General features: G+C 46.9%; 1 protein-coding gene and 1 long non-coding RNA gene across 5 annotated transcripts in view; one reads left to right on the top strand and one right to left on the bottom strand.

Moving 5' to 3' along the window:
* Nucleotides 1–9,360: 9,360 nt before the first annotated feature.
* On the top strand, nucleotides 9,361–20,720 carry LOC140731836 (uncharacterized). The gene is made up of 3 exons (XR_012099926.1): nucleotides 9,361–9,468; nucleotides 17,985–18,213; nucleotides 20,514–20,720. It is a non-coding gene; the product is annotated as an uncharacterized lncRNA (long non-coding RNA).
* Nucleotides 9,916–21,540, bottom strand: part of LOC140731833 (general transcription factor II-I-like) — a 141,151-nt gene continuing 129,526 nt past the window's right edge. For 3 of the 4 annotated variants that reach the window (XM_073053708.1, XM_073053709.1, XM_073053714.1), the window contains one exon: nucleotides 9,916–10,052. In XM_073053708.1, coding sequence (XP_072909809.1) covers nucleotides 9,934–10,052 — 119 coding nt within the window. In that variant the 3' untranslated portion in view covers nucleotides 9,916–9,933. The remainder of the gene's footprint in view (nucleotides 10,053–21,540) is intronic. The other variant, XM_073053713.1, reaches the window with a different exon arrangement.

Here is a 21,540-nt window from a genome sequence, read left to right as displayed (position 1 = left end):
CGATTGGAGGCACTGCTCCTCCCTCAGTCTCCAGGATGTTGTGTGGTGGTCGCTTGCTGCTTGTGCTTTCTTCCAGCCAATAAAAGCCTACCTTAACTCACGTCTCCGAGAGTTATTGATGGTGCATCATGTCCATAGACACGAAGCCTGGAGAAGCCAGAGAAGGCCCACAGCCCCAGACTCAGTTCATCACACAACAGCGCAAAATGTCACGTAGCGTGGAGACACGAAGCCCGAAGCAGCCGGAGCAAGCCCAAGGTCACAGCCTTAGAGCGGCAAAGAGCGGAGCAAACATCGAGGAGCAGTGACCCAACTGGCCCGACCCTCACATCCAATCCCAACACACTGCCTTTTCAATCCATCTGGCCCGGTGTTTCTATTGGCCAAACACCAGGCTGTGGCTTGCTCTGAGACCCGGGCCCCGTCACATCGATGCACCCTGGGCCTGGAACCTGCCGCCACATCGCAGCCCGGCACTTCAATCAATCAATCTTTGCTCTCAGGTTAGGTAGACAGGCTCCAAAGCTCCTTCGCTCCAACATTTCTCCATTCCACTCACTCCAACTCCATCTCTGACTCTGCCCACTTCTCCTCAAGCATGCCTCGACCTCACTCTGACCACTTCTCCTTGAACACGAATCTCAGGGCTGTATACTGCATGTATACTTCTATAATAAATCTACTTTGAATCTTCAAAATAAACAGTCTACATTTCGGGCCAAGACCCCACCTGTTTTGCATGTCATCTCAACAGGTCATGCCATACGTAATTACATCAGGGTTCCAAAAAAAAACAAAATGCAGATGATGGCGTTTTTGAAATTCAGTGACTCTGGCCACTAACAACAAACATTACTCACCTTATGAAAAGGAACATATCCTCAGGCTGAAAGGTTGGGTTAGGATAAATAATGATGTAAAAGCTGTGTTTGGAGGACATAGAAAGTGGTGGAATCTCTCAGCAGGTTTGGCAACATTAATAGAGAGAAGATGTAAGTAAATGATCCAGACCATACCATCTTCTTACGGTTACTTACCCTCTCCTTCTCTTTCTGATCCTCCAATCCTCCTAATTTCCCCTTTCAACAGCCCCTTCACCTATCCTTTTCCCTCCTGACTCCATCCCTCTATCCCTCCATCTGTCCTTCACTTCTCCCTTCTCCTCTAATGCTTTCCATTCTCACATCTCTACACTCCCATCTTCATCTCTGCTTATCTCCCTCCAGCAAAACTTCCCATCTTCACCTCCCCCCCCTTGCTCCATTGGTATGTGTTTTTTATTTCTTTATTTAGACATATGGTGCAGGACAGACCTCCCCAGCCCAGTGCGCCACACTGCCCAGCAACCCACCCAACACCAACCTAGTCACAGGACAGTTTACAATGACCAATTAAGCCTACCAGCTGTTTTGTCTTTGGACTGTGGGGGGAAATTGGAGTTCCTGGTGGAAACCCACACAGTCATAGGGAGAACGTTCAAACTCGCTGGAATTGACTTTAACAGCATCACACCAACTACTAACGTACCAGCCAGCCCCACAGTGTGGTTCTCTCTCTTAGTCTGCCTCCATATTTTATGCACCTGCCACAATCTTCCAATTCCATCCCTGCATGTCATCTTACATGCCTCCTCAGTGCCAGCAACTGGCTCGGAATCCTGTTTTGCTGCTTCACACTGACAATCTCAAACTTCAAAGTGAATTTATTACCAAAGTGCATATACGTCACCATACACAACGATGAGATACGTTTTCTTGTGGGCACACTTAGGTTTTTATTCTTTGGAGCATAGAAGGTTGAGGGGGAACTTGATAGACGTATTTAAAAATATGAGGGGGATAGATAGAGTTGATGTGGATAGGCTTTTTCCATTGAGAGTAGGGGAGATTCAAACAAGAGGACATGAGTTGAGAGTTAGGGGGCAAAAGTTTAGGGGTAACACAAGGGGGAACTTCTTTACTCAGAGAGTGGTAGCTGTGTGGAACGAGTTTCCAGTGGAAGTGGTAGAGGCAGGTTCAATATTGTTATTTTTTAAAATTGGATAGGTATATGGACAAGAAAGGAATGGAGAGTTATGGGCTGAGTGCAGGTCAGTGGGACTAGGTGAGAGTAAACGTTCAGCATGGACTAGAAGGGCTGAGATGGCCTGTTTCCGTGCTGTCATTGTTATATGTTACTCATTAAATCCAAGAATCACCCAACAGGATGAACAACCAATGTGCAAAAGCCAGAAAGCTGTACAAACACAAAAGAATAATAAATGAATAAATAAATAAATAAACAAGAACGCGAGATAAGGAGTCCTTGACGTGGGTCCTGAGGCTTCTGTAGCTTCTCCCTGATGGCAGCAGCAAGAAGAGAGCATGGCTTTGGTGGTGGGGGTCCCTGATGATGGATGCTGGCTTCATGCAACACCACTCCATGCAGATGCTCACACTGGCAAGGAGGGTTTCACCAGTGAAGAACTGGGCCGTATCCTCTACTTTTGTTCAAGAACATTGGTGTTTCCATTCCAGGCCATGATGCAGCCAGTCAATATACTCTCCACCTCAGATCTATAGAAGTTTGTCAAAGTTTTACACGTTATGCTGAATCTTAGAAAACCTCAGTGGAAGTGGAAGTGCTGCTGTGCTTTCATTGTAATGACACACATGCCAGGCCCAGAACAGATCCACTGTAATGATAACACTGAGGAACTTAAAGTTACTGACCTTTTCCACCTCTGATCCCCTGATGAGGACTGGCTCCTGGACCTCCCGTTTCCTCCTTGCGAAGTCAATAATCAGTTCCTTAGTCTTACTGATGTTGAGTGAGGTGTTGTGGCCCCACTCAGCTTGGTTTTCAGTCTCCCTCTAGATGCTGAATTATCACCACCTTTGATTCGGCCTACAACAGTGGTGCCATTGGCAAATTTAAATATGGCATTGGAGCTGTGCTTAGCTACACAGCCATGAGTGTAAAGTGAATAGAGTTGTGAGCTAAGCCTTGTTGGGCATCTGCGCTGATGGAGATTGTGGAGAAGATGTTATGGCCAATCTGAACTGACTGGGGTATACAAGTGAAGAAATCACATATCCAATTGCACAAGGTGAAACTGAGGCCAAGGTCTTTAGGCTTATTGATTAGTTTTGAGGGGATGCTAGTATTGATTGTTGAACTGTAGTCGATAAAGAGTATCCTGATGTATGGATCTTCACTGTCCAAATTTTCCAGGGTTGAGTGAAGAGTCAATGATTTGACATCTGCTATGGACTTGTGATGGTAGGCAAACGGAAGTGGATCCAAGATGTTTCTCAGGCAGAAGCTGATGTCTTTCATTACCAACATCTGAAATCAATTCATCACATTGGATGTAAGTGCTACTGGACAATAGACACTGAGGCAAGTTACCACGTTCTTCTTAGATGCCAGTACAATTGAAGCCTGTTTGAAGCAAGTGGGTACCTCAGACTTGCAAAGCAAGAGGTTTAAGATATTGGTAAACACTCCAGCCCATTGATCAGCACAGGTCTTTAATACTTGGCCAGGTACCCCATCTGGGCCGGATGCCATGTTCATCCTCTTGAAGAATGATCTTATGTCGGCCTCCGGGACTAAAATCACAGGGTCATCAGGGGGTTGTGGGAGTTTGTGATGGTTCCTCCATGTTTTGGCAGACAAAGTGAGCACAGAAGAGATTGAGCTCTTCTGGGAACAAAGCCTTGTTATGTCCTGTGTTGTTTGTCTTCACTTTGTAGGAGGTGAAACATTCAATCTCTGCCACAGCTGTGAGCATTCTTCAGTGATTCAGGTTTGGTCTGGAATTGCCACTTCACACGTGACATGGTGCTTTCCAGAGATCGTACCTGGAACACTTGTGTTTTACTTGGTTGCCAGACCTGAATGCCACTGATCTGGCCCTCAGCAGACTGCTGGTCTCACCTCTCCACTTCTAGTCCTGATGCACGGTTTTGCTCTGTACTTTGAAAAATTCCTTTCCTCCCACAGATGCTGCTAGACCTGCTGACTTGCTCCAGCAGATCATCTGTTTCTCACAACTTCCTTATCCCACAACAGGTTCAAGAACAGCCACTTCCATTTGGCTCTTGAACTGACATGCACACCACTAATCACCAGCTGTATAGCAACATTATGACTGCTTCCACAACTTTGCATGACCATTGACAATTTTGTTTCATTCTCGTTGTGTTACTTGCATAATTTATGTTTCTCGTGAATATTGTGTAACTGATTCTATGTGGCTGATGCTGCAATAAAGATTTTCATTTTGCCTCTGCATACATGTATAAATGCATATGACAGTATTCTCAACTTTGATTTTTTATTCAGAAATTATTAGTCTGCTTATTGAAAAATCTTCTAAAGTCAAAAATAATCTTCCATTACTGGATGTCGCTGCGTCGCTGGGCGGAATGCAAAGCTCAGCTTCAGTCTGGCCCTGACCTGTACCCATGCTGCCCTTGAACCGTTGCCATTGAGAAGATGTTGCACCTCCTGCCTCTTCACGCAGTCATCACCCTGACACAGTGGTGTCAAAAAACAACCTCTCCCTCAATGTCACAAAAACAATGGAGCTGGCTGTGGACTACAGGAGAACGGAGACAGGCTAACCCCTATTGACATCAATGGATCTGGGGTTGAGAGGGTGAACAGCTTTAAGTTCCTCGGCATACTCATCACCGAGGACCTCATTTGGTCTGTACATACAGGCTGTGTGGTGAAGCACAGCAGCGCCTCTTTCACCTCAGACAGTAGAAGAACATAGAACGTAGAACATAGAATAGTACAGCACATTACAAGCCCTTTGGCCCACAATGTTATGCCGACCCTCAAACCCTGCCTCCCATATAACCCCCCACCTTAAATTCCTCCATATACCTGTCCAGTAGTCTCTTAAACTTCACTAGTGTATCAGCCTCCACCACTGACTCAGTTAGTGCATTCCACGCACCAACCACTCTCTGCATGAAAAACCTTCCTCTAATATCCCCCTTGAACTTCCCTCCCCTTACCTTAAAGCCATGTCCTCTTGTACTAAGCAGTGGTGCCCTGGGGAAGAGGCACTGGCTGTCCACTCTGTCTATTCCTCTTAATATCTTAATTAAGTCAAGGATTACATTCCTTGACTTCTCTAGTGCCTTTAACACCATCCAGCCCAAGATCTTAAGGCACAAACTAACGGAGATGGGAGTAGACTCTCACATGGTGGATTGGATAGTGGACTACTTGACAGATAGACCTCAGTATGTGCGGTTGGGAGACTGTAGGTCTGACACAGTGGTCAGCAGCACAGGAGCGCCACAGGGAACCGTACTCTCTCCGGTCCTGTTCACCCTGTACACATCAGACTTCCAATATAACTCGGAGTCCTGCCATGTGCAGAAGTTCGCTGATGACACGGCCATAGTGGGGTGTGTCAGGAATGGACAGGAGGAGGAGTATAGGAAACTGATACAGGACTTTGTGATATGGTGCAACTCAAACTACCTGCGTCTCAATATCACCAAGACCAAGGAGATGGTGGTGGACTTTAGGAGATCTAGGCCTCATATGGAGCCAGTGATCATTAATGGAGAATGTGTGGAGCAGGTTAAGACCTACAAGTATCTGGGAGTACAGTTAGATGAGAAGCTAGACTGGACTGCCAACACAGATGCCTTGTGCAGGAAGGCACAGAGTCGACTGTACTTCCTTAGAAGGTTGGCGTCATTCAATGTCTGTAGTGAGATGCTGAAGATGTTCTATAGGTCAGTTGTGGAGAGCGCCCTCTTCTTTGTGGTGGCGTGTTGGAGAGGAAGCATTAAGAAGAGGGACGCCTCACGTCTTAATAAGCTGGTAAGGAAGGCGGGCTCTGTCGTGGGCAAAGTACTGGAGAGTTTAACATCGGTAGCTGAGCGAAGGGCGCTGAGTAGGCTACGGTCAATTATGGAAAACTCTGAACATCCTCTACATAGCACCATCCAGAGACAGAGAAGCAGTTTCAGCAACAGGTTACTATCGATGCAATGCTCCTCAGACAGGATGAAGAGGTCAATACTCCCCAATGCCATTAGGCTTTACAATTCAACCGCCAGGACTTAAGAACTTTTTAAAAGCTATTATTAATGCTTTTTGAGATAGTGATTTAGATGCATATCATATTTTTTACTGAGTTAAGTATTGTATGTTATTAGTTTTGCTACAACAAGTGTATGGGACATTGGAAAAAAAGTTGAATTTCCCCATGGGGATGAATAAAGTATCTATCTATCTATCTATCTATCTATCTATCTTGCACACCTATATCATGTCTCCTCTCATCCTCCTCCTCTCCAAAGAGTAAAGCCCTAGCTCCCTTAATCTCTGATCATAATCCATACTCTCTAAACCAGGCAGCATCCTGGTAAATCTTCTCTGTACCTTTTCCAATGCTTCCACATCTTTCCTATAGTGAGGCGACCAGAACTGGACACAGTACTCCAAGTGTGGCCTAACTAGAGTTTTATAGAGCTACATCATTACATCGCGTCTCTTAAACTCTATCCCTCGACTTATGAAAGCTAACAGCCCATAAGCTTTCTTAACTACCCTGTCTACCTGTGAGGCAACTTTCAGGGATCTGTGGACATGTACCCCCAGATCCCTCTGCTCCTCCACACTACCAAGTATCCTGCCATTTACTTTGTACTCTGCCTTGGAGTTTGTCCTTCCAAAGTGTACCACCTCTCACTTCTCCGGGTTGAACTCCATCTGCCACTTCTCAGCCCACTTCTGCATCCTATCAATGTCTCTCTGCAATCTTCGACAATCCTCTACACTATCTACAACACCACCAACCTTTGTGTCGTCTGCAAACTTGCCAACCCACCCTTCTACCCCCACATCCAGGTCGTTAATAAAAATCACAAAAAGTAGAGGCCCCAGAACAGATCCTTGTGGGACACCACTAGTCACAACCCTCCAATCTGAATGTACTCCCTCTACCACAACCCTCTGCCTTCTGCAGGCAAGCCAATTCCGAATCCACCTGGCTAAACTTCCCTGGATCCCATGCCTTCTGACTTTCTGAATAAGCCTACCGTGTGGAACTTTGTCAAATGCCTTATTAAAATCCATGTAGATCACATCCACTGCACTACTCTCATCTATATGCCTGGTCACCTCCTCAAAGAACTCTATCAGGCTTGTTAGGCATGATCTGCCCTTCACAAAGCCATGCTGACTGTCCCTGATCAGACCATGATTCTCTAATTGCCGATAGATCCTATCTCTAAGAATCTTTTCCAACAGCTTTCCCACCACAGACGTAAGGCTCACTGGTCTATAATTACCTGAACTATCCCTACTACCTTTTTTGAACAAGGGGACAACATTCGCCTCCCTCCAATCCTCCGGTACCATTCCCATGGACAATGAGGACATAAAGATCCTAGCCAGAGGTTCAGCAATCTCTTCCCTTGCCTCATGGAGCAGCCTGGGGAATATTCCTTCATGCCCCGGGGACTTATCCATCCTAATGTATTTTAAGAACTCCAACACCTTCTCTCCCTTAATATCAACATGCTCCAGAACATCAATCTCACTCATATTGTCCTCATTCATAACAAGAAGTTCGACATGGGTCCCCAAATCCTAAGAATTTTCTACAGGGGCACAATTGAGAGCATCCTGATTGGCTTTATCACTGCTTGGTGTGGGAACTGTCCTTCCCTCAATTGCAGGACTCTGCAGAGAGTGGTGTGGACAGCCCAGCACATCCGTAGATGTGAACTATTCAGGACATTTACAGAGACAGGTATGTAAAAAGGGCCCGAAGGATCATTGGGGACCCGAGTAACTCCAACCACAAACTGTTCCAGCTGCTACCATCTGGGAAATGGTACTGCAGTGTTAAAGCCAGGACCAGCAGGCTCCGGGACAGCTTCTTCCACCAGGCTATCAGACTGATTAATTCATGCTGACACAATTGTATTTCTAAGCTATATTGACCGTCCTGTTGTATATCTTACTGTACATACTGTTTATTACAAATTACTATAAGTTTGCACTTTGCACATTCAAACAGAGATGTAACGTAAATATTTTTACTGCTCACATATGTGAAGGATGTAGGAAATGAAGTCAATTGAATTCAGCCATGGGTGATGTAGCCCAGCCCCGTCCCAGCTCAGCTGGCTTGTGTGTGGAGCTGTGAACGGTTTGCCATGTGGTCATTTCAACTCAGCCCGCACAGGAAGCTGTCCAGTCACCCCGCTGGTTCCACTAACACAGTCTGCGTGTCAGCCTCGCCACATCTCCTTGCTGCAGGTTACAGTGGGAGTTTGGCTGAGGAAAGCCCTGTGTGACCTGAGGGTTTTCTGCAGGGTTGTGGGCACACAGGTGCCTGGCATCTTCTATTTGCTCTTTCATTCCTTCCTGAATGACCAAATGACCGCAGCTCTCGGTATATTTGTGCATGCTTTCCCAGTGAGGGTGTACTATATGAATCTATGGTTTGACAGCAGGCCTCTATGCCTCTATACACTGGATTGATTTATTTTCCTGCGGGCACAGCATGTTCATACTGGACAAGCGCACGCGCACACACACACACGCACGCGCACACACGCACGCGCACACACGCACACGCACACACACGCACGCACACACACACGTGCGCACACATCACTGGGGTTAGTGCGGAGGATCTGATCTTAGGCAGAAGTGCTCTCCTTTTTCAACTTGCACTGCCTAAAGCAAAACTCAAAGGAACTGGAGGAGCTCAGTGGGTCAGGCAGCATCTATGGAGCAAAATGGACAGTTGATGCTTTGGATTGTGAGCTTCTGCAAGGCCTGGAAGATGTTCTGGGTAATTATCTTTCAATTTCTCAGTACCGTTTTGCAAGAAAACGCATTGTCTCTGCACTCCAGTTTATGCAGGGTTAATTGATGCTGACTTGGCCGGTATTAATGTTCTACAGCCAAGCTTTGTGGCTATGTCTAAATTATTGTCACATGCACCAAGGTGAAGGGAAAATTTTTCTTGCATGCTTCCCATACCGATCTATTCATTATGATGGGGCATTGAAGTAGTGCAAGGTAAGCTAATAACAGAATTTAAAATTAAGTTTCTTACAGAGAAAGTGCAGAGCCATTAGACGGCAAGGTGTAAATTCGCAATGAGGTAGACTGTGCGTTCAAGAGTCCAGCTTATCATATTAGGAAAACATTCAGAAGGCTGAACACTGAAGCTGTCAGAGTCTGGTGCTGCGTGCTTTCAGGCTTTTGTGTTTGCTGCCTGATTCGAATGCGAGGGAGGGGAGAGAGAAGAGGAAATGTTTGAAGTGGGTGGGGTCTTTTATTGTGCTGGCTGCTTTAGCAAGGCCGTGGAATTCTATAGACAGAGACCATAGACTGGAGTCCAGTTCTCATAATGTGACACAACTCTGCAGCTTCTTCCGGTCGTTCGTGGACTATTTTCCACATGGAGCCATGATGCATCTGGACAAGGTACAGTGATAAAAATTAGTGAGGGTCAAAGGGGACGTGACAGATCGCTTTATTCTCGGGAGGAAGTAGAGCAGAATCACTGGTGAGCTTTCTTGCCATAGCATAAACACGATTGGACCAGCGCAGTTTACTGGTGACGGATAACTGGGCAGGTTGCTGAAACCTCATCTGTTTCACATTTGCATGTGTGTTTGTGGCGTGCACTTGTACGAGAATTTGTGGTTGCAGGTGTCTTTGAGTGCGCTTGAGTGCAACGTTAAATCAGAAGATAAAAATCCTACAGCTGACTTACTGTCAAATCATAGAAACTGTTATATAATGGCAAGCAATCCTGTGGAAAATTACCCAGCTGAGAATAGTGAGGCACAAGTTGATGAGAATGAGAAATAATAACCAGAAAACAAAATCTGTTTTGCAAAATAATTTATTTAGAAAACTGCAGTGTGCAGTGCAGCTACGTACAAATTACAAATGCTGTCCTTGATAGAGGAAATGGGTCAGTTGAGCATCTGACCAATGGAGAACATCTGACTGTAATGTTGAATCAGGTTCACGGGTCCAGCAAGTGATACAGAAAGCACTCTCTGTGAATAGATATATGAATCATTTACTTACAAACAGTAAAGATTTGACCAACATTTATGTTTGCCAAGTTACAGACACTACAAAGCTGAGTATTGAACAAGCACACATACATTCAACAAGCATACTTACTTAAAATTGCATACCTCCCCAGGGGTCATGTGCACCCTTGCCTTAAACAAAGGTAGAAAGAGTAGGCCCCTCTCACGTGCTATTTTATATACCCAGGATATTTGAAGCTGGACACCAGGCAGCTATCCAATGGGAAAAGCAGCTGAAGCTTCTAAATTAACCAATCACAACGGAAGTGACTTTCTATAATCAGAATAAGGCACGTTCCCACAGGACACTGACATATGTGTAGCCCAAGTCAGAGAGGGATATAGCAGGGGCGCAGACCATTCAGGCCATTGAGTTCATGCTGTCCATCAAGCCCCCATTTTACACCAATCTACCCTAATTACTTTTATTCCACCAGAATTTATTACTCATCTACAGACTAGGGGGAATTTTACAGTGGCCAGCCCCTGTCTTTGAGCTGTGGGAGTAATGATGATGCAAGGGAAACACCTGTGGTCACGGGGAGAATGTACAAACTCTATAAACAGTCAGCAGCCAAAGTGAGAATTGAACTTGAGTCACTGACGCTGTGAGGGCATCTCTGGCAGCTGCATCACTGGGACGCCCAGTGTCCCTTTCTGCAATCAAATCGCCTTGCAAAATTGGCTCTGTTCTAAGCAGACTGACTTTGTTTGCTCTAGAGCTGAGCTTCATAAACCTCGTCTCCACCTCAGTGCCGTCAACAGAGACTCAACCGAGAGCACTGAGGAGAGAAAGGAGGGGTTCCCAGGAAAGCCAGCTATCCAGAAAGTGGAGCACAGTTACTATGATTAGAATGGAATTCCCCGGAAGCATTTTTGAACTGATTAAGGACCGAGGAAAGTCTGGAGAGCATGAGTCTAGAAGCTACTTGACGCATGAGCATTGAAGGTGAATTTTGTAGGCAGTCCTGTTGGAGAAAAGAGACAGGAATGGTGTTGTGTTCATAAGACTTTAAGACATAGAAGTAGAATCAGGCCATTCGACCCATCGAGTCTGGTCTGCCTTTCCATCGTGGTTGATTTATTATCTCTCTCAAATCTATTTTCCTGCCTTCTCCCCATAACCTTTGACACCCTGACTAATCATGAACCCATCAATCTCCACTTTAAACATACTCAATGACTTAACTTCTAAAACTGTCTGTGGCAATGAATTCCACAGATCCACTACTCCCTGGCTATAGGAATTCCTCCGCATCTCTGTTCTAAAGAGACGCCCTTCATTTCTGTGGCTGAGACTCCCTCACTGTAGGAAGTATCCTCTCCACGTCCACTCTATCTAGGCCTACCAATATTTGATAGGTTTCAATGAGATTTATAAGGCAGAACAATGCTAGTTTAGTAATTGTTGGGTCAAGAGTTAAAATTGGCATGTCACAAAAGTAATGCTAGAGTTGTTATGGGGGATTTCAACAAGCAGGTAGACTGGGAAAATTAGGTTGGTACTGGACCCTGAGAAAGGGGGTTTGTGAAGTGCCTCCAAGATGGATTCTTAGAGCAGCTTGTACTGGAGCCTACCAGGGAGAAGGCAATTCTGGATCTAGTGTTGTGTAATGAACTGGATTTGATAAGGGAACTCGAGGTAAAGGAGCCATTAGGAGGTAGTGACCATAATATGATAAGTTTTAATCTACAATTTGAGAGGGAGAAGGGAAAATTGGAAGTGTCAGTATTACAGTTGAACAAAGGGGACTATGGAGCCATGAGGGAGGAGTTGGCCAAAGTTGACTGGAAGGATACCCTAGCAGGGATGACAGTGGAACAATAATATCAGGTATTTCTGGGAATAATACAGAAGGTGCAGGATCAGTTCATTCCAAAGAGGAAGAAAGATTCTAAGGGGAGTAAGGGGCGACCGTGGCTGACAAGGGAAGTCAAGGACAGTAGAAAAATAAAAGAGAAGAAGTATAACATAGCAAAGATGAGTGAGAAGCCAGAGGATTGGGAAACGTTTAAAGAGCAACAGAAGATAACTAAAAAGGCAATACGGGGAGAAAAGATAAGGTACGAAGGTAAGCTAGCCAAGATTATAAAGGAGGATAAAGTTGGGCCCTTGAAGACAGAAATGGGTGAACTTATTATGGGGGATAAGAAAATGGCAGACGAGTTGAACAGGTACTTTGGATCTGTCTTCACTAGGGAAGACACAAACAATCTCCCAGATGTAATAGTGGCCAGATGACTTAGGGTAACGGAGGAACTGAAGGAAATTCACATTAGGCAGAAAATGGTGTTGGGTAGACTGATGGGACTGAAGGCTGATAAATAGGGCCTGATGGTCTGCATCCCAGGGTACTTAAGGAGGTGGTTCTAGAAATTGTGGATGCATTGGTTGTAGCGATGTGCTACACACAGCACTGAAATAACGACACGCAGTTGGTAAGTCGTTTGGAGACGAGTTTATTCAAACTTCGCGGCGCTGGCATTTAATCCCTAGCGCCCGCCCTCTCCGGGTGGAAATGACGTCAGAGGTGCATCACCAACATCTCTCCCCGCGCGCTGGCTATTTGTGAGCCGGTTCGCCTGCGCAGAAAGTGGGTCGCCACATAACCCCCCCCCCCCCCCCCAGAACCGGTGATACACCCCCCAATGTCCACAGTCTGGATCAGCCTCTGTTTGGGAGGTCTGCCTCTGTGCCGCAGTGCCTGAACCTCGACTGTCTGCGCCAAGTCCACATGGGCTGGTTTGAGTCGGTCCACTGTGAAAACCTCCTCTTTCCCCCCAATGTCCAGAACGTACGTGGACCCGTTGTTGTTGATCACCTTGAACTGCCCCTCGTACGGCCGCTGTAGCGGTGTCCGGTGTCCGCCCCTTCGTACAAACACAAACTTACAGTTCTGCAGGTCTTTGGGTACATGGGTCGGGGTCCGTCCGTGTTGTGAAGTTGGTACGGGGGCCAGGTTGCCAAGCCTTTCACGTAGCCTGTCCAGGACTGCTGCAGGTTCTTCCTCTTGCCCCCTTGGGGCTGGTATGAACTCTCCTGGGACGGCCAGGGGTGCGCCGTACACCAACTCAGCCGACGAGGCGTGCAGATCCTCTTTGGGCGCTGTGTGAATTCCAAGCAGGACCCAGGGAAGCTCGTCCACCCAGTTAGGTCCTCTCAGGCGGGCCATGAGAGCCGACTTCAAGTGATGGTGGAAGCGTTCCACTAGTCCGTTCGACTGTGGGTGGTAGGCAGTAGTGTGGTGAACGACCTGCCTTCCAAGAAGTACCTGAAATGCCGGATTGCCAGATACAGTGCCAACAGCTCCCGGTCGAAAGCCCTGTACTTGAGTTCGGGTGGTCGTAGGTGTTTGCTGAAGAATGCCAGGGGTTGCCAGCACCCCTCGATGAGTTGCTCCAGCACCCCACCAACTGCTGTGTCAGATGCGTCCATCGTGAGGGCGGTCGGAACGTCCGTTCTGGGGTGCACCAGTATCGCGGCATCTGCCAAGGCTTCCTTGGCTTTAACGAAAGTGGCCGCGGCCTCCTCGTCCCAAGTAATGTCCTTGCCTTTACCCGACATCAGGGTGTACAAAGGGCGCATGATACGGGCTGCTGAGGGGAGGAAACGGTGGTTGAAGTTCACCATACCAACGAACTCCTGCAGGCCTTTGACTGTGTTGGGCCGGGAAAAGTGGCGGATCACATCTACCTTAGCGGGCAGAGGTGTTGCCCCGTCTTTGGTAATCCTGTGGCTCAGGAAGTCGATGGTATCAAGACTGAACTGGCATTTGGCCGGGTTGATCGTGAGGTCGAAATCACTCAGGCGGGAGTAGAGCTGGCGGAGATGGGACAGATGCTCCTGACGACTACTGCTGGCTATAAGGATGTTGTCCAAATAGATTAACGCAAACTCCAGGTCACGTCCTACCGCATCCATTAGCCACTGGAACGTCTGTGCGGCATTCTTCAGGCCGAACGGCATTCGGAGGAACTTGAACAGGCCAAACAGGGTAATGAGTGCTGTTTTGGGGATGTCTTCAGGGTGCACCGGGATTTGATGGTATCCCCGGACGAGGTCTACTTTGGAAAAGATTCTTGCCCCGTGCAGGTTTGCTACAAAGTCCTGTATGTGCGGCACGGGGTAGCGGTCTGGAGTGGTAGCCTTGTTCAGTCTGCGGTAGTCGCCGCATGGTCTCCAACCCCCAGCTGCTTTGGGCACCATGTGCAGGGGGGGAGGCCCACGGGCTGTCGGACCTCCGTACGATCCCCAATTCCTCCATCCTCTTGAACTCCTCTTTCGCCAGGCGGAGCTTTTCCGGGGGGAGCCTTTGTGTGCGGGCATGGAGGGGTGGTCCCTGGGTCGGGATGTGGTGCTGTACCCCGTGTTTGGTCATGGCTGCCGTGAACTGCGGTGCCAGGATCAATGGAAAGTCCGCCAGGATTCTGGTGAATTCATTGTCCGACAGCGTGATGGAGTCCAGGTGGGGGGCCGGCAACTTGGCTTCACCCAGGGAGAACGTCTGGAAAGTCTCGGCATGTACCAGTCTTTTCCCTTGCAAGTCGACCAGCAGGCTGTGAGCTCGCAAGAAGTCCGCCCCCAGGAGTGGTTGGGTCACGGCGGCCAGTGTGAATTCCCACGTGAACCGGCTGGCACCGAACTGCAGTTGCACTGTGCGGGTGCCGTAGGTCTGTATCGTGCTGCCGTTTGTGGCCCTCAGGGTGGGTCCTGGCTTCCTGTTGCGGGTGTCATACCCCGTCAGGGGCAAGACGCTGATTTCTGCTCCGGTGTGAACCAAGAAGCGATATCCCGACTGTTTGTCCCAGACGTACAAGAGGCTGTCCTGGTGGCCAGCCGCCATAGTCCTTAACGGCAGCTGGCCCTGGCCCTAGCAGGGCGGGCGACAACGGCGGGCTTCTGTCCCCCACCGCTGGTGATAGAAACACAACTGTTCATTGTCCTCCTCACTCCTGCCTCTGTGTTGTGTGCAAACCCCGGCCGGGCCCGGTCTGGTCCGCTGTTGGGCACGTGGCCTGGTAATCTGACCGACGGACGCCACGCTCTCCCTCTTGGCTTTCCACAGCACGTCTGCCCGGGCCGCCACCTTCCGAGGGTCGCTGAAATCTGCGTTGGCCAGCAGCAGATGTATGCCCTCGGGCAGTTGCTCTAGGAACACTTGCTCAAACATGAGGCAGGGCTTGTGTCTGTTAGCCAGGGACAGCATCTCGTTCATCAATGCTGACGGCAGTCTTGTCTCCCAAACCATCCAGGTAAAGCAGGCGGGCACCCCGCTCACGCCACGAGAGGCCAAAGGTCCCAATGAGTAGCGCTTTGAATGCTTCATATTTGCCTTCTTCCGGGGGCGACTGTATGAAATCCGCAACCTGGGCGGCCGTCTCCTGGTCAAGGGCGCTCACCACGTGGTAGTAACGCATGGAATCAGAGGATATCTGCCGAATCTGGAACTGGGCTTCTGCTTGGCTAAACCACACGTGTGGTCGCAGCATCCAGAAAGTCGGCAGTTTTAGCAAAACTGCGTGAACAGATGAAGAGTCGGTCATCTTTGGTCCAAATCCCGTTTGGACCATCGGGGTCACCAATGTAGCAATGTGCTACATGTGATATGATGCGATGTGAAATAACGACACGCAGTGTGTAAGTCGTTTTGAGACTAGTTTATTCAAACTTCGTGGTGCTGGCATTTAATCCCTAGCGCCCGCCCTCTCCGGGCAGAAATGATGTCAGAGGTGCATTACCAAAGTCTCTCCCCGCGCACTGGCTATTTCTGAGCCGGTTCGCCTGCGCAGAAAGTGGGTCGCCACATAGTAATCATTTTCCAATGTTCTATAGATTCAGGAACAGTTTCTGTGGATTGGTGGGTAGCTAATGTTATCCCACTTTTTAAGAAAGGAGGGAGAGAGAAAACAGGGAATTATAGACCAGTTAGTCTGGCATCAGTGGTGGGGAAGATGCTGGAGTCAATTATAAAAGATGAAATAGCGGCACATTTGGATAGCAGTAACAGGATCGGTCCGACTCAGCATGGATTTAGGAAGGGGAATTCATGCTTGACTAACCTTCTGGAATTTTTTGAGGATGTAACTATGAAAATGGACAAGGGAGAGCCAGTGGATGTAGTGTACCTGGACTTTCAGAAAGCCTTTGATAAGGTCCCACATAGGAGATTAGTGGGCAAAATTAGAGCATGTGGTATTAGGGGTAGGGTACTGACAGGGATAGAAAATTGGTTGGCAGACAGGAAACAATGAGTAGGGATTAACGGGTCCTTTTCAGATGGCAGGCAGTGACTAGTGGGGTTCCGCAAGGCTCGGTGCTGGGATCGCAGCTATTAACAATATACATTAATGATTTAGATGAAGGGATTAAAAGTTACATTAGCAAATTTGCTGATGACACAAAGCTGGGTGGCAGTGTGAAATAGGAGGAGGATGTTAGGAGAATGCAGGGTGACTTGGACAGGTTGGGTGAGTGGGCAGATGCAGTTTAATGTGGATAAATGTGAGGTTATCCACTTTGGTGGCAAGAACAGGAAAGCAGATTACTATCTGAATGGTGTCAAGTTAGAAAAAGGGGAAGTACAACGCGATCTGGGTGTCCTTGTTCATCAGTCACTGAAAGTAAGCAGGCAGTGAAGAAAGCTAATGGCATGTTGGCCTTAATAACAAGGGGAGTTGAGTATGGGAGCAAAGAGGTCCTTCTGCAGTTGTACGGGGCCCCAGTGAGACCACACCTGGAATATTGTGTGCAGTTTTGGTCTCCAAATTTGAGGAAGGACATTCTTGCTATTGAGGGAGTGCAGCGTAGGTTCACGAGGTTAATTCCCAGGATGGTTGGGCTGTCATATGCTGGAGCGACTGGGCTTGGATACACTGGAATTTAGAAGGATGAGAGGGGATTTGATTGAAACATATAAGATTATTAAGGGATTGGACACGCTAGAGGCAGGAAACATGTTCCCGATGTTGGGGGAGTCCAGAACCATAGGCCACAGTTTAAGAATAAGGCGTAGGCCATTTAGAACGGAGTTGAGGAAAAACTTTTTCACCCAGAGAGTTGTGGATCTGTGGAATGCTCTCCCTCAGAAGGCAGTGGAGGCCAATTCTCTGGATGATTTCAAGAAAGAGTTAGATAGAGCTCTTAAAGATAGCGGATTCAAGGGATATGGGGAGAAGGCAGGAACGAGGTACCAATAGTAACGTTGACACTCATGGGGTAGTACACTGTTACAAGTTCTCTGTGTTGCTCTGGACTTCTAGCATCTGCAGAATCTCCTGTATTTATTAATATATTTAACAATGTGCTAATATCAGGAATATTCATCTCTTGTCTTCCCCTATAGGACAGACTCAAAATTTCCCATTAAATTGTCTACAGGACTGGTTCTAATCCATAATGTCATAACGTCATTAGCTAATCCATAATGTCATAACACCAGAATGATCTGTAACAAACATAAGTTGCAAAGTTGTAAAACTGAGTATGTACTGTAGGTCCTAGAATCAGTTTCAGAGGTGTGGGAATTGAAGTTGCACCATGGCGTTTCAGGAGCCTGATGGTTTGGGGTAATAACTGCTCTTGAACCTTGGGGTGTGGGACCTAAGGTTTCTATAACTCCCGCTCAGTGGTAGTGGTGAGAAGAGGGCATGGCGTGGATGGTGGGAGTCTTTGATCATAGATGCTCCTTGTGCAACGCTCCATGTAAATGTACTCAGTGGTGGGAAGGCTTTTCCAGGGATGGACTGAGCTCTATCCATTCTTTAGCCTTTCCCTTCCCTGGGCATTGGTGTTTCCATAGCAGGCCACCAGACAACCATTTGGGATCCTCTCCACTATGAATCTATCTGTCTGGACTCTTCAGCGGACTAAAACAACTCCTTCCGCTTTTGCAGTTGCTGTCAGAAGGACCATGTCTCCGGTGAAGAGAAGTTGCAGAGTGTCATTGTCAGTTGTGGACCCATCTGCCTCTGGATTATAAGCTGCAAAAAAACCCAAGCTGATCTCCCGGGCAGTACTGAGGGAATGATGCACAGCTGGTGACGTTACCTTGCATGGACACTCAATCCCAGCTTCAGATGGATTTCACCGAGATGTGAAGTTTGTTGTTTCATAAAAATTACTGTAAGCTACAGAAGTAGATAAACAGTGTGAAAGACAAATAGTGAGGTAGTATTTATGGATTCGAGGATGGCTTATAAATTTGATGGCAGAGGGGAAGAAACTGTTCCTAAAACTTTGAGTGTGGATCTTTAGATAGATAGATAGATAGATACTTTATTCATCCCCATGGGGAAATTCAACATTTTTCCAATGTCCCATACACTTATTGTAGCAAAACTAATTACATACAATACTTAACTCAATATAAATATGCATCTAAACTCACCCTCTCAAAAAGCATTAATAAATAGCTTTTAAAAAGTTCTTAAATAGTTTACTAAGAAATACATTGAATGGTAACTTAAGCTCAGTCCTGACCCCGGCACTTTAACATATCCTACCCCTGGCGGTTGAATTGTAAAGCCGAATGGCATTGGGGAGTATTGATCTCTTCATCCTGTCTGAGGAGCATTGCATCGATAGAAACCTGCCGCTGAAGCTGCTTCTCTGTCTCTGGATGGTGCTATGTAGAGGATGTTCAGGGTTTTCCATGATTGACCGTAGCCTACTCAGCGCTCCTGTATTCCTTCCCTGAAGATAGTAGTGCAAAGAAGCCATGTCATGGAGGGTCAGGGTCCTTAATAATGGCTGTGGCCTTCTCTTCGGTGGCTTCGATACTAGGAAGGATTGTGCCTGTGATCTGAAGGTCTACAACACTCTGCTGCCTTTTTCCATCCTGTACCTTGGAGGCTCCATACCAGCGGTGATGGAACCAGGCAGAAATCCGTAGAAGTTTGCTCGGGTCTTGGGTGACCAATGGTGTGCCACATATATCAGTGCTGGGTCTGTTGTTGTTTATCAGCTATATCAATGATGTGGATGATAATATGGTAAACTGAATCAGCAAATGTGTGAACGACAGAAAGATTGTGGGTATAGTGGACAGCAAGGAACGAGCTGCCCATGGAGGTGGTGTTTGCGGGTTTGATTTTAACATTTAAGAGAAACTTAAATAAGTTCATGGATGGGAGGGGTATGAAGGCTATGATCCAGGTACAGGTCAATGGGGCTAGGTTCAGCATAGACTTGATGGGCTGAAGGGCCTGCAACTGTACTGATGTGCTCTATAACTCTTCGTAAACACACTCTGTCAGTTCTCGTGAAGATTCCATGGCAGTTATTTAAACAAAAGCAAGACAGGTACCCCTGGTGTCTTGGTCAATTTTTCTCTCTTAAGCATATAATGAGAAAGATTCCTTTGTGAGAAATTGCTGTAATTGGACTGGCTGCTATTTTTCCAGCATTACAACACTGACTAAAATCTTGCCATGGTGAGTCCAGATCTGGAGCACTCACTGTGTGTATTTTCAGCCTTCCTACCTAGGAAGGTGTGGAAAGTGCAAGTTTGATAGAACATCAGCCTACAGGCACCATTTTATTATAAGTTAAACAAAGTATACCTGCCTTATACGTCAAATTAACATTTATCTAAGCTTGGTAGAACCTATCTTTCTCTTTCTTATATAATTTAGTACATACACAAACAAACAGCAAGAGGCACTCAGCAGGTCAGTCAGCATGCATGGAGGGAAACATCAAGATGAGGGGTCTTAACCCAAAATGTTGATTGTCCAGTTCCGTCTATAAATGCTGCCTGATTCGCTGAGTTCTCTCAGCTTGTTGTGGTTCTCCAGATTCCAGCATCTGCACTCTCTTTTTTTGTCACAACAACGTACGCAGCCTGTTTGAAAGGGTTTCCCAGTCTGTCCACATTCCACCCCTCAAATTGCATAATTTTGTCCATAGGTATAATTTATACAACAGATTTGGTTACCTCATTCCTCAAAGACACTTTTTAAAACGTGTGCACCAGGAGACCAGCATGGTCTCTGTTGCCGCTGTTTCAAAATTTGAACAAAGGAATGCCATTTTTATACAGAAGTTGACTGGTGTATGTTCAAATTAGCATAACCAATCACCCATCACACTATGATAATACAGGTAATAATAGCCAATAGAATCTCCATGTCAAAGGCCAATAATACTTCAAAATTAGTAAAGTAACTAACCAATAGTAAATGTCACCCTAGAATCCTTCATTTGCATCTTTATTTTGCCTCCATATGCCAAGTGTCTCCAGTTCCTTGCTATGCAAAAGGAAACTAAGCTCTTCAAAGACCTTTCTTGCCTGCACACCATCTGTAAACTATCCTTGCCTGGACATGATCTTAACCCTTATGTTGCAGTAAATCATTTTAAAAATTATGAATACAGTTTATTTTGTTAAGAATTTAACCCTTGTCTTGCTGCAACTTCCACAGAGACGGGCTTTCACCAACATGTACAATCTACTGTGAACATTCGCAAACACGAGGAAATCTGCAGATGCTGGAAATTCAAGCAACACACACAAAATGCTGGTGGAACGCAGCAGGCCAGGCAGCATCTATAAGGAGAAGCACTGTCGATGTTTTGGGCCGAGACCCTTCATCAGGACTAACTGAAAGAAAAGATAGTAAGAGATTTGAAAGTGGGAAATCTGAAATGATAGGAGAAGACAGGAGGGGGTGGGGTGAAACTAAGAGCTGGAAAGGTGATTGGCGAAAGTGATACAGAGCTGGAGACGGGAGGTCTAGGGAGAAAGAAAGGGGGAGGAGAGCACCAGAGGGAGATGGAGAACAGGTAAGGAGTGATTGTGAGAGGGACAAAGAGAGAAAAAAAGGGAGATAGGAAAAAAAGTGGGGTGGGGAATAAATATATAAATAAGGGATGGGGTAAGAAGGGGAAGAGGGGCATTAACAGAAGTTAGAGAAAGCAATGTTCATGCCATCAGGTTGGAGGCTACCCAGACAGAATATAAGGTGTTGTTCCTCCAACCTGAGTGTGGTTTCATCTTGACAGTAGAGGAGGCCATGGATAGACATATCAGAATGGGAATGGGATGTGGAATTAAAATGTGTGGCCACTGGGAGATCCTGCTTTCTCTGGCGGACAGAGCGTAGGTGTTCAGCAAAACGGTCTCCCAGTCTGCGTCGGGTCTCACCAATATATAAAAGGCCACACCGGGAGCACCGGACGCAGTATACCACACCAGCCGACTCACAGGTGAAGTGTCGCCTCACCTGGAAAGACTGTCTGGGGCCCTGAATGGTGGTGAGGGAGGAAGTGTAAGGGCAGGTGTAGCACTTGTTCCGTTTACAAGGATAAGTGCCAGGAGGGAGATTGGTGGGAAAGGATGGGGGGGACGAATGGACAAAGGAGTCGGTCACGTAGGGAGCGATCCCTGTGGAAAGCAGAAAGGGGGTGGGAGGGAAAGATGTGCTTGGTGGTGGGATCCCGTTGGAGATG

Source organism: Hemitrygon akajei, chromosome 8 (assembly GCF_048418815.1).
Source record: "Hemitrygon akajei chromosome 8, sHemAka1.3, whole genome shotgun sequence".
Classification (NCBI taxonomy): domain Eukaryota; kingdom Metazoa; phylum Chordata; class Chondrichthyes; order Myliobatiformes; family Dasyatidae; genus Hemitrygon; species Hemitrygon akajei.
Note: the sequence above shows the minus strand (reverse complement) of the source record. Positions and strands in the feature narration are given on the sequence as shown.